At 35.4% G+C, this 13065-nt stretch overlaps 1 protein-coding gene across 1 annotated transcript; it reads right to left on the bottom strand.

Annotated features, from left to right (window-relative positions):
• Window positions 1-5581: 5581 nt before the first annotated feature.
• Window positions 5582-12840, bottom strand: LOC113049239 (peroxiredoxin-1). Its single transcript, XM_026211451.1, has 6 exons — window positions 12719-12840; window positions 11135-11252; window positions 10766-10919; window positions 9797-9919; window positions 8798-8928; window positions 5582-6007 (listed from the first exon to the last, which is right to left on the bottom strand). The coding sequence occupies exons 2-6, from the start codon at window positions 11235-11237 to the stop codon at window positions 5925-5927; spliced, it is 594 nt and encodes a 197-aa protein (XP_026067236.1). The 5' UTR covers window positions 11238-11252; window positions 12719-12840; the 3' UTR covers window positions 5582-5924.
• Window positions 12841-13065: the final 225 nt, after the last annotated feature.

The following is a 13065-nucleotide window of genomic DNA, read 5'->3' as shown; positions in this document are numbered from 1 at the left end:
AAAGCATTTGTGGTAATTAGGGCTCAAGCCCAAAGGGCGAGAGGCCTATTGTTTTCCTTAGGATTATTTTTTATTATTATTATTATTATTATTATTATTATTTTTTTCCAACGTCTCGGGGGCTTTTGGGGCCCTTAACGTGCTTAAAAAGTCTTGAAAATTGGCACACAGATTGGAACCTGCGGCCATTAGGGCCGGGCAGAGACTGATACACGGGCGTGGCACAGGGGCTCTACAGCGCCCCCTGGAATATGGAGGGCCATATATCATACATTCTTGCTCGTAGACGTATGAAACTCGGTACACATATAAATCTCATCAATCCAAACAACTTTTGTATTGCATATCATAGGCTCCGCCCAACAGGAAGTTGGCTATTTAGGGTTTAGTATTCAAATTTTTCGTCAAAGTTGTGGGGGCTTTTGGGGTCCTTAACATACTCAAAAACTCTTGAAAATTTGCGCACACTTTGGAATCTGTGGCCTTTAGGAGCCTGCAGAGGCTGGGACCCGGGCGTGGCACAGGGGCTCTACGGCGCCCCCTGGAACACAGTCAGAAATGTTGATGTATAGCTCACACATACTTGCACATATTCATATGAAACTCAGTACACATATAGATCTCATCGTGCCGAACAACTTTCGTATTGCATGTCATAGGCTCCACCCAACAGGAAGTCAGCTATTTAGAGTTATGTAAAAAGCGCATGCTCTGGAATTTGAAATACTTGTCATAGGTTTTTTTCCCGATTGCCGCCAAACTCGGTCAACATGATCTCAAGACACTGGGGATGAAAAATTGCCAGGGGATTTTTGATATCTCGAACGGTTTGCTCGTGGCGAGGCGTTGAAATTATGGCGAGAAATTAGAAACAGGAAGTGTCTAATACCATCCACATACATTTCCTGATTTTAATCAAACTTCATCAGATTATTCGTTGTATGATGTCGATCGCATATATGTGACTATTAGGAGTCAAAGTTATAGCGCCACCAACTGGCAGAAGGAAGTGTGTCATTTTCAAAATGATTTGAATTCAGCATCTTATTATTACTCGATTTGCTTCAAACTTCATCAGAATAATGTTAAAACACAGCTGATATAAATCTGCAAGGGGGATATTGATATCTAAAAAATTGTTGGCGTGGCAACATGTCAAACTGGAATACTTCTCAGGTGATTTTGAGGCAAATAACATACTTAGAATTTCACAAAACTCTGAACACACATCAGTATTTCTGATAGGAACTTAAATTGTGAATGGATTTTGGATAGCTTGAATGGTTTTGCCGTGGTGATTTTTTTAAATGACCTTACAAAGGGAATCATTATTGTATTTTTAAATTGCAGCTTCCAAACACGTCAAAGAATTTTTTCATACAGATGAAAAAGTCATTCTGAGGAAATATGCATAGTTTCACGACTTTACAACACTGTATGGATAACAGAAAATTAAAAAACTGTCAGACATCTCATCTCACTTCTGTCCCTCTGTTTGAGTATATGTGCTTCAGACTTCCATTGTCTGAGAGAAATAGCGCCCCTACAGGTTCAATTCCCGGACTTTTACTTTCACTTTTAAATCGGTTAAAAATACAAACAAATACTTAGATTTAATTCACACTGACAAGCTAAACCAACATATCTGATTATTACCGGTTCAGGGCTCATGGATAAATTATTTCTGGCCAGAGATACGTGAGAAATAGGAGAGATGAATCACCGCTGTGACCACGAGCGTCTGGAGTAAAGAGCTCAGAGAAAACGAATTTATTCCTGTTTTAAAGCTTTTAAAAATAAATTATTACAGCGATATCACACAATCAACCAATTAGAACACACCAAGAGCTAAATTAAGATGTTTTTGAACTGTTTGTGTGAAAATGAAATATTTGCAGCTGCCTATCTGAAATCACCGCCTCCGATCAGCGCGTACAGTGTCCAGCTCAAAACAAACGAATTTATTCTTGTTTAAGAGCTTTTTTAAATAAAATATTACCACAAATGCACACAATAAACCCATTGTAACACAACAAGAGCTAAATGCAGGTGTTTGTGACCTGTTTAAGTGTGCAAGACTATTTGAAAGCGCGACTGGCAGAATAACATATCTCTCGAGCTGCAGGATTCTGCCTTTCGTCGTACGAACGAACACATAACGGACAAAATTATTTCAAAACACATAATAGCTTGGCGACTATAAACGAAAACAGCCACGTGAACATAAACTGGATCTACTGGATTTGAATATTAAAGTGACCACATTTACCACTTGCTTCTGTCTTCAATTTTAATCTATATAAAAAAGGAAACTCATTCGACTTGGCTGCTTTTTTAATGTGTGCGTATTTATTTATTTATCTTTTTATACATTTTGTATAATTTCATAGTTTGTGTATTACAATTATAAAAACAAAAATAAAATTAGCCACTCACATAGAAATAGCTTAGGCCTTAACCTTTTTCTGACAGTTTTAGGGATTTTTAAAAATCCTAAAAAAACCTTATTTGTGCTGCAAATAATAATTTCAAACTCATTTGATACTGACCTATGACATCCTGTGACATTATATTTATTTTAATTTACATAATCTCATGGATGTAACAGTAAATCTGTTCAGCTCACAGATCAATACTAAGCTGTAATGCAAGCAGAACTTTCACAAATGCTTATGAGTCATTTAAGGATTTGATAACACTGTAAAATAATGTCTAATTTGTTAACATTAGCAAATTCATTGATAACACTTTATAATAACTGCACTCATTATTAAATAGTCAGTTCATGCTTTATAAAGCCTTGTCCCAATATTAATAGTCAGTAGTAAGCAGTTTATAAATACAGCTATAAATAGCTTGTCCTTGGTTTATAAGCACATTTATTAAAAATGAGAGTAAGTTATCTTCCTATGAAAAATAAAAGATAAAAATAAACAAACAACAACACAGATTGATACAGAACTCAGAAATTTTATTGTGGATTTATGATAAAGCCTGCAAATGAATTCATACTCCTACTCATACTACTCCATACTCCTTTTTCAACATGATGCCAATATACTGAGATGTTAAATTGTGAATGGGTTTAGGATAGCTTAAATGGTGTTGCCATAGAGATTTATTAAAGTAACATAAAAAAATACAATAGTTATTTTACTATATCTTTACAATTTTTCATTCTAAATCTTCATAATTTTTTATATAAGTAGAAGTCATCATTTGAAGGAAGCACAGTATGTTTCATAGCTTTATCACTTTCAAGAGCCAGCATAAAATTTAAACTATCATAACTTATAAATCAAGCTTGCAATTCTTAGTACCTATAATGGCCACCAGAGGGAGCTATAGGATTACTTTTAAATAATTATTGTAGAAACGAGTATGATTTAAATCATTTATAGAAATCTTTCAAAAAAAAAATGAATTGTATATATTTTACTGATAAAATGACCCTCACTTAATTAGAATAACAAGCTGAAGTATTTTGAACTGTATATTAAGAATAATTCTTTATAGGCTTTATGGACAGATACGTTTTGAGTGACTCTTGAAGGATCAGCACCACATCCTCTTTTACCACTGTTTAAAGAATTAATCTTACAGAACAGGTGCGAATGAATTTTGGATAGCTTGAATGGTTTTGCCGTGATGTTTTTTGAAATAATAGTAAAAAAGGAACCAGTAAATGTCTTTTTATTTTTTTAAAGTGCAGCTTCTAAACACTTTAAAAAAAAAAATGTACACATAGAAGACCAGTCATTCTGAGGCATATTTCCTCAGAATGACTGGTCTCATGACCATAGTTTCATGACTATACAACACTATATGGATGATAGAAAATTAAAAAAAAAACTATCATACATCTGATGTCACTCAGTCCCACTGTCACTGTGGGTAATGTGTGTGTGTGTGTGTGTTAAGTGAATTAGGTGTGAAACTATCAGGGTGCATTTAGTCTCCAGCGCCAACATTTTACAGAACTGCCACTTTCCTGGAGTCTCCAGAAATACTCGGTGTCGGACTCTGAGAGACTTAAGATTCCAAAAAATGATTTAATTAGAATACCATGAAGTATTGTGAAATACTATATATTAAGTCTTTTATATATAGGCTTTATGCACAGATTAGAGTGACTCGTGAAGGACCAGCACCACCTCCTCTTGTCCGATGGTTTGAGGAATATATCTTCCAGAATCCAGGATTAAGATTTAGGAGCTCATTTTTATTCCACCTCCTTTCCTGAAAAGTCTGTCTTGCAGAATTGACTAAAAATTAATCTTCACATTAATTACTAATTATTTTGCAATTCTTTTTGTCAGTTCTTCTTGACCTGCTTTTTTCTTCTTCTTTTCTGACCTCATGACCCAGTCAGTATTTTTTGTACAATGGTCAAGTCTTAACTTATCCATTTCTGTATTGCATTTGTGTTTGATATTTCTCATGGGTATTTCATAATTTTCGACCTTACAGTTTGAGTTAAAAGTCTATTTTAGCGCATTTCATCTGTAAAAGAAAACATGCCTAATAATTCTGCACACATGAATATAAGGAGTTTTTCTCTTCCAGCTTTCCTGGACTATTGTATAGCACTCATAAATGATTAAATAAAAAATAATGGTAGTTATTAAGATTTATATGGTTTGGAATTGGTAAAATGTACTTGGAAAAAAATCACAATAAAACAATGTTTTCATGTTTAAGTTTGGAATATTAACTGACATGAATGAATGCTATATAAATATTGTTCATGTTAACATAATGTTTATAAATGAAATCTTATTGTACAGTGTTACTAATATATATATTGTTCTGTATATGTGATTTAAAAGTCTAGATGATTCGGATTAACCCTTTAACTGCCGTATCCTTTAAAACCTCACTGCCAGAGGGATATTGTGAATGCATGTGCCCGCTGGGCACAGTTTACCTGATGCCACCGGGGTGGTGATGGCATTGGTGGCTTGAGCCCGCCATCGCTGCTTGCAGCTATATTTTCCTTTACAGTGTTATTATAGTTATTTAAAACCAAACTAAAACTAAAATCATTGAGAAAAAAAAAAGAAACTTCGTTATTTACTTCAGACTACATTTCACATTTTCCTTTAGTTTAACAACTTACTGAACCTAACCTATAATAATTGAATGTACTAAATTCAAATAGGTTTGTTAAAAAATATATATAAATGCTAAAAAACAATATTACTAAATAATTTAAATTAAATGGAAAAAAAAAGAAAATATAAATATGGAAATAGAGTTTAATTTAAAATATGAACAAAAGCTGTATATATTAGTGTATGAATGATACGCTGGTCTAGAATCAATTAGGTTTGCCTGGACAATTACACTGGTGGAATTACAACCAGGGTTGCACAGTTCATATTATTGCAAATGAGAGTGGTAATATACATATACACATACACGAGTGGTAGAGCTGTTTTTATGCTTCTTATGGAGTTGTGAAAACTTCTGGATGGATGAACCTATAGTCAGAGTCAAAAAGTCATAAAATGCATATTATGTAATGAATCTGAAACACAACAACAGCAGAGATAGGTTGGAAAAATAAGAGAACTGCACGTCACACAATAACAGCCCATTTATTTGACAGACATTGAGGATCACCAGAATGTCAAACAACTTGAGAATTCAAACTGAATCAAATGTTCACAGAGTACTAAATATGAAATACAGATTAACTAAAGTTGAAAACAAACTACAGATATTTCAGTGCATGGGAGATGCTAACTGCAACAGCTTCTTCAGACAATTGAAAAGAAAAGAAATCTGTCTAATGAGTGCATTTGAACTGCAAAGAGTTTGTTACGTTGGCTTTGACAGCTTCTCAAGAACTCTCAGGCTGAGGTTAAGTGCTCGAGCGTCCCACTGAATGGGAGCATGATCCGGGAAACAGAGCAGGACTGTTACTGCTTGGAGAAGAACTCCTTGCTCTTCTGCACATCTGGAACAATAGTGTCACTTCCTGGTTTCCATCCAGCAGGACAAACTACGGAGAATAGACAGACTTGTTATTTTAAACCTCTGAAAAGTGGAGACTAAAGGAGAATACTTTTGCAATGATGTTTCTAATTGTAATATTTTATTGAGAATAAAACACAGATGACATATCAAATGTTTATACTGAGAAAATGTATCATTTTAAGGGAAAAAGAAGTAGATTGTTGATTATAAATCTCATGGCATCTACACATCTCAAAAAAGTTGGGACAAGGCCATGTTTATCACTGTGTGGCATCCCCTCTTCTTTTTATAACAGTCTGGAAATGTCTGGGGACTGAGGAGACAATTTCCTCAAGTTTAGGAATAGGAATGTTGTCCCATTCTTGTCTAATAAAGGCTTCTAGTTGCTCAAGTGTCTTATGTCTTTGTCACATCTTCCTCTTTATGATGCGCCAAATGTTTTCTATGAGTGAAAGATCTGGACTGCAGGCTGGCCATTTCAGTACCCGGATCATTCATCTACGCAGCCGTGATGTTATAATTGATGCAGTATGTGGTCTGGCATTGTCATGTTGGAAAATCCCTGAAAAAGACAACGTCTGGATGGGAACATATGTTGTTCTTGAACTTGCCTTTCCAGATGTGTAAGCTGCCCATGCCACACGCACTCATGCAACCCCACACCATCAGAGATCCAGGTTTCTGAACTGAGCGCTGATGACAACTTGGGTTGTCCTTGTCCTCTTTAGTCCGGATGACATGGCATCCCAGCCTTTCAAAAAGAGCTTAAAATTTTGATTCGTCTGACCACAGAACAGTTTTCCACTTTGCCACAGTCCATGTTAAATTAATCTTGGCCCAGAGAAAACGCCTGCACTTCTGGATCATGTTTAGATATGGCTTCTTTTTTGACCTATAGAGTTTTAGCCAGCAATGGCGAATGGCACAGTGGATTGTGTTCACCGACAATGTTTTCTGGAAGTGTTCCTGAGCCCATGTTGTGATTTCCATTACAGTAGCATTCCTGTATGTGATGCAGTGCCGTCTAAGGGCCTGAAGATCACAGGCATCCAGTATGGTTTTCCAGCCTTGACTCTTACGCACAGAGATTGTTCCAGATTCTCTGAAGCTTTGGATGTGAAGGAGTGGATGCCAAGTTGCCATAGCCTTCATACTGATATTAATTACATTATTACATGATTTCTTGTTTGACTATTAATCAAGTTATGGCAAAAGTGAAATGTGTAACCTTATGTGCGCTTATGAGATATTAAAGAATCCTCTTCTACCTTGTATTTCTTTTCCTCAAGATTAATGTCCACATATTATGTGTGTGTATCCAACCGTAATGATAAGACACTCGCCAGTGCTAGAAAGCCTTGAATTTTAGATAAGTTCTCGGTGTATGTGTGTTATTATCTGTCTGTACAGGGAGAAGCTCAGACAGTCCCAGGACAAACGATCAACTGCCAGTGTCCAGCGTATCAGATATACGTCTTTGGAGAGTTTATCTAGGTTTGGGAACCAATCAGAATTTTTTTGACTTATGTGTTGACGCAATTAGTATCCTCTGTCAGGGTATAACTGTGGTTGATTTTGAGTTGTACGGGGGGCGGCCTACGAACTCCATCGAGAGTATTGAAGCTGACTTCTGCTGATGAAATTGCTAACTATTTTCTTCAAGTAAAATTATTATTATTATTTGAACTAATCTCTGACTCCTGGTCTTCATTGCCAAATATCTGGTCCTTGGGTTTTAACTGTAAATTCCCCTACAGATGATATTATGCACAGTAGATTATAATAACTTCAAACTCTTTGCATTTGTTCTCTGAGAAACTCCTTTCTGATATTGCTCCACTGTTTTTCGCCACAGCATTGGGGGAATTGGTGATCCTCTGTCCATCTTGACTTCTGATAGACACTGCCACTCTGAGAGGATATTTTTATACCCAATCATGTTGCCAGTTCACCTAATAAGCTGTTCCTTATATGTACATCTAACTTTTCCGGTCTCTTACTGCTACCTGTCCCAACTTTTTTGGAATGTGTAGCTCTCATGAAATCCAAAATGAGTCAATATTTGGCATGACATTTCAAAATGTCTCACTTTCAACATTTGATATGTTATCTATATTCTATTGTGAATAAAATATAAGTTTATAAGATTTGTAAATTATTCCATTCCCTTTTTACTCACAATTTGTACAGTGTCCCAACTTTTTTGGAATCGGGTTTGTACTTATAGTAATCTATACTGTCCCAGAGTAATTATTCAGCAAACCCAGTAATATTGTGAAATTACAATAAATAAAAAAAATACGGTTTTCGATTCGAAAATATAAAAAAAAAAAAAATGATTGCTGTGAATTTTCAGCATCATTTCTCCAGTCCTTCAGTGTCACATGATGCTTCAGAAATTACTCTAATATGCAGATTAGCTGCTCAAGAAACATCTATTATTATTATTATTATTATTATCCACGTTGAAATCAGTTCCTTCCTGCAGGATTCTTTGATAAAATGTTAAAGGAAACAGAAATAGAAATCCCAATATAATTATACTACATAAAAAAAAAAAAAAAAATAAATAAATAAATAAATAGTATAAGTATGGGCTTAAAACCCTAATTTTGTCAGTATAATTTTGTTTTATGCAAGTAAACATCTCTTTGTCTGCATCAGGATGCATCTGTGTTTACAATACTTCTACAACGCAGTCAGATGTCTTTGACTACCTCCAAATGTGGTTAAGTGATCAGATAGCAAAGCATGTTTAAACATGCGGTCGACTTAAGATAAACAGGACATTCAGAAAGAGCCCCGTCTCGCTCACCTTCTCCATATTTGTCGGTGTGCTGGAAGGCCTGCACCAGTCTCAGCGTCTCGTCTACAGAGCGGCCCACCGGCAGATCATTGATGGTGATCTGCCTCAAGATGCCTTTATCGTCAATCACAAACAGACCTCTGTGGGAGCAGGACAAGACACAGAAAACGTTCAGTTTGTTCTGTTCACTATCAAAACTGTATGACTGCTTTAATGTTGAAAAAACTAATTTAAACAATGTTTTAGCTGCAGTTCAAGCTAAGCACTAAGAATTCATTGAAAGTTGACTATTAAAAAAATAAATCCTCAGTTAAATACAAGTAAGATTTCTTTTTTTAAAGAAATGTTATTTTATTCACCAAGGATGTATGAAATTGACCGAAAGTAAAAAAAAAAAAAAGAAAAGACATTTTATCCGGTTTCAAATGACTTCTATTTTGAATAAACGCCGTTCTTTTGAACCTTCTATATATCTCAGAAAAAGCAAAAAAAAATACATTTATAGCTTTCATGAAAATATGAAGCGGTTTTCAACCGTGATAATGTTTCATAAGCAAATTAACATATTAGAATGATTTCTGGAGGATCGTTTGACACTTAAGACAGAAGTAATGTTCCTGAAAATTCAGCTTTGATCACAAGAAAAAACAAAACACACTGGAATCTATATTAAAACTTTTGAAGAGTATAATTCATTTAAATCATATAATTACCGAATAAAGCTTTTTTAACTACTGTGTTAACACTGTGTAAAATGCTTAACTCTGAACCTGGAACACACGTTTAAAATAAGCGACTGAACATTTGATAGAAAATTCCAATGTGCAATAAAACCCCATACAGTATTTCTCTCATAGTTCCTGTACCATGACTGCACTGCAGTACACGTGGGTGTTATCGAGCACACTTGATCATTATCTCCTGCTGCAATCACACATAGCAAGCAAGAGTGGTTATGTGGTTGGAGTTTAACTGAACCAGTGCAAACATCAGCACATGGTCACAGACCTGTAGGCGATGCCTTCATCCTCTTTCAGGACGCCGTAATCGCGGGAGATGGACTGAGTCAGGTCAGCCAACAGTGGGATGTTCATGGAGCCCAGGCCACCCTGCTTCCTGGGTGTGTTGATCCTATCGGGAGCAAGCCATAAATAAAGAGTTTAATTTACTGGATTATAGTTTAACATGGTTATACCTCATGGTTATTACATATTTACATTTTTTCACCGAATTTCCATCAAGAGGCTAAATACAGATATTGAATGTTAAAGTGATACACATATATATTATGATAAAAGCAATACTATTTAATATAAATTATATATGTATTTATTTAGATTTTTATATTATCATTTATTATGTAGAAAACTCTAGGTTTTTAAAACAAAGAAATTAATCAAAATAATTTGTTTACATTTATTTTCAATCTTCGTAGAAAAGTCTGGATTTTTGAAACCTTAAAAGTTCTCTTTTTAAATGTATTATTATTACTATTAGAAACATGTGGGTTCTCAAAATAACCTAAAATTATTATTATTATTATTTTTAGAAATGTCTGTTTTGTTTTGTTTTTTCAAACTAAAAAAAAATATTTTTAAGTGTAAATATTAATGCTATCCAAATAAAAGTCAATACGACTTAAGGTGACAATTTCTAGAGCTGATAAAGCACTTACACTCTTCCTTTATCTGTGCCTCTCTAACACATTATAGTCGCTCTTATCAAAGCCAGGCTGTTCAGGACAACATAGAAGATAACCACTAACTGGGTGAAACCATAGAAAGCCTGCTAAGAATCACGTTCACAAACAAGAGAAGAACCAACAGTGAAATCTAAATGTACATCTATGACCTCTGGCACTATTGATCTATAATAAAGGCACTTGATGCACTACAACATTTGAATGATATCAAATAAAGATTTTGCTCTGAAGTGGCCAGTAAGAGCCCTTTAGATGTGGAGAAGCAGGATCCTCACCATGCCAGATGGCTGAAATGAGAGTCGGTGGAAGCAGCGATGACCTCGCAGCCGATTTTACGAAACTCAGCGGCCCGTTCACTGAACGCGACGATCTCGGTAGGACACACAAAGGTGAAATCAAGTGGATAGAAGAACAACACGACATACTTCCCTAAAGAAGAAATGGAGGGAAAACAAAGATGAAGTGAAAAACAGGTTACAACTGTAATCCAGTCAGTGGTTCGCGGAGTTCAATTAGAAACAGACATGTGGTGTTTGATGGCTAGTATCATGATGCAATGGAAAGTAAAAGTAGGTTAGAATGGCATTTAGAAATACGTTTGTCCTAATCTACAAAACACCACGCGTGGAGAGTCTGATGCTCACCTCTGTAGTCAGAGAGCTGAACGTCTTTAAACTGTCCGTCCACCACAGCTGTGGCCTTGAACTGAGGAGCAGGCTGACCGATCTTAGCGTTTCCAGAAGACATGCTGGTCACTGGGGACTACAAATATACAAGAACATCAAAAATATTAGTATCATTGTTGTTTTTGGTCCTGCAACTACTACTTTAACCACATTTTGTTTTTGTTTTTTTTGTTTTTTTACACAAATGATAAACTTTGAATTGCTTTAAATGTATTATTAATAATAATAATAATAATAAACATTATTTATTTGTTTGTGGTACAAGGACAGCTGACAAAAACATAGAAAAATTTATAAAATGTTTGAATTTGTGTGTAATGTTGTTCAAAACATGTTTCTTTCTTCTGAAACAGAAACATATGTTATGTGAAAATATGTTTTGAGGAACAGTCTCCAATGACTTGCAAGTCAATGGGAACCAGAAACGTTTGGGTTACCAACATACTTTAAAATATCTATCACCAGAAGAAACAAACTCATACAAATGTGGAACAAATTTAGCATGCATAAATGTCAAGTTTTTTTATTTTTGCATCAAATATGCCTGCTTCAAATCATTTACCAAATGATATTTGCTTTAAAATATCAGCTCTGAAACGTGAAGAGGAAACTGAGATTCTAATCTAACAAAAATGAACAAGGTGAATAACTTTTCATGTTTGAACCAGAGTATCTGTTCATAATATATTTTAAGGCTTTGCAGTAGATCACACACAAAGCAGGTCACATGATAGTCAGTTGTTAATCTGAACAAAGGGCTTCTAAGAAACTGACTAAAACAGATCAGCCTAAGCACAGCGTTTTATCCAAGTCATAATCTCAGTTCAGCTTCAGACCAAATACATGAGCATTTTAGTTCTTTCCACCCTTAAAAGAGAGACTTTGAGGCGTTTTAGAAGTGAACTTGGCTCAAAGGTCGATTACACGCCTTGTGTGACCCTGCACGCACTGATAGCGACTGCCAGCTCAGTATCTCTGCAAAAAGCTGACAGTATCCACCCCTAGAAAATACATGAATGGTCAACGACCCTCCAAGACTTTGCCCTGCAAACGACTGGAAAAAGACAAAAACGGGTGAACTTCGAGAAGGCCGAGACGAGAAAGATATTTGCTATAAATCTTAAAAGGCATGTTCACTTATGATATGCAGTATCTGGAAACGTGACAAACATGAAATACATATGATGCATACTTGACAGAGTCGATATTAAAACCAGTAATATATTCAGAGACTTATTTAGCCGCTTAGCCACGCGAGCTAACATCAAGCCAGATCAGTGGAGTCTGATACTGCATGAAATAAGTACTGCGAGAGAATAACAACAGTAGAAATAACGAAGATTTATAGGAAGTACGTTAAGATAGGCCAAACAGTTATTAAAATATGAACATGCAACCTGCAGGAGAAAACAACAACTGCGTTTTCCACGCGCTCTTTTGTTTAATAATAATCTGCAAAAAAATACAAGTATTTTGCATGTATATGACCCTTATGATTCAAGGCAAAAAAAGCAATTTGTCCGTGTTAAAACCGTAAGTTACCTGTTCTGAACGCGGATGGGAAACTTCACTTTCCGTTGATGCACGAGCACAGAAAGATCGAGTCGCGCGACCTGCTGCTAAACTCTCGAGAGGAGAGGGAGGATCCACGCGCTTCAGCGCACCGCCTCTCTTTATGTGTTTCGGTTAAGTCATATTTTGCATTTAGTTTTATGATATATTATAGATCAGGCAACATTACAAAAAAAAAAAAAAAAAAAAAAATATATATATATATATATATATATATATATATATATATATTTCAGCCACATTTTACACACACAACATGAGGACAAGCCGCGTAAAACGCACATGCCTGCAGTTTTGTTGTATGTCACCTCAAGACT

This window comes from Carassius auratus, chromosome 1 (genome assembly GCF_003368295.1).
Source record: "Carassius auratus strain Wakin chromosome 1, ASM336829v1, whole genome shotgun sequence".
Lineage (NCBI taxonomy): Eukaryota > Metazoa > Chordata > Actinopteri > Cypriniformes > Cyprinidae > Carassius > Carassius auratus.
The sequence above is the reverse complement of the archived record's forward strand: the minus strand, read 5'-3'. Positions and strand labels throughout refer to the sequence as shown.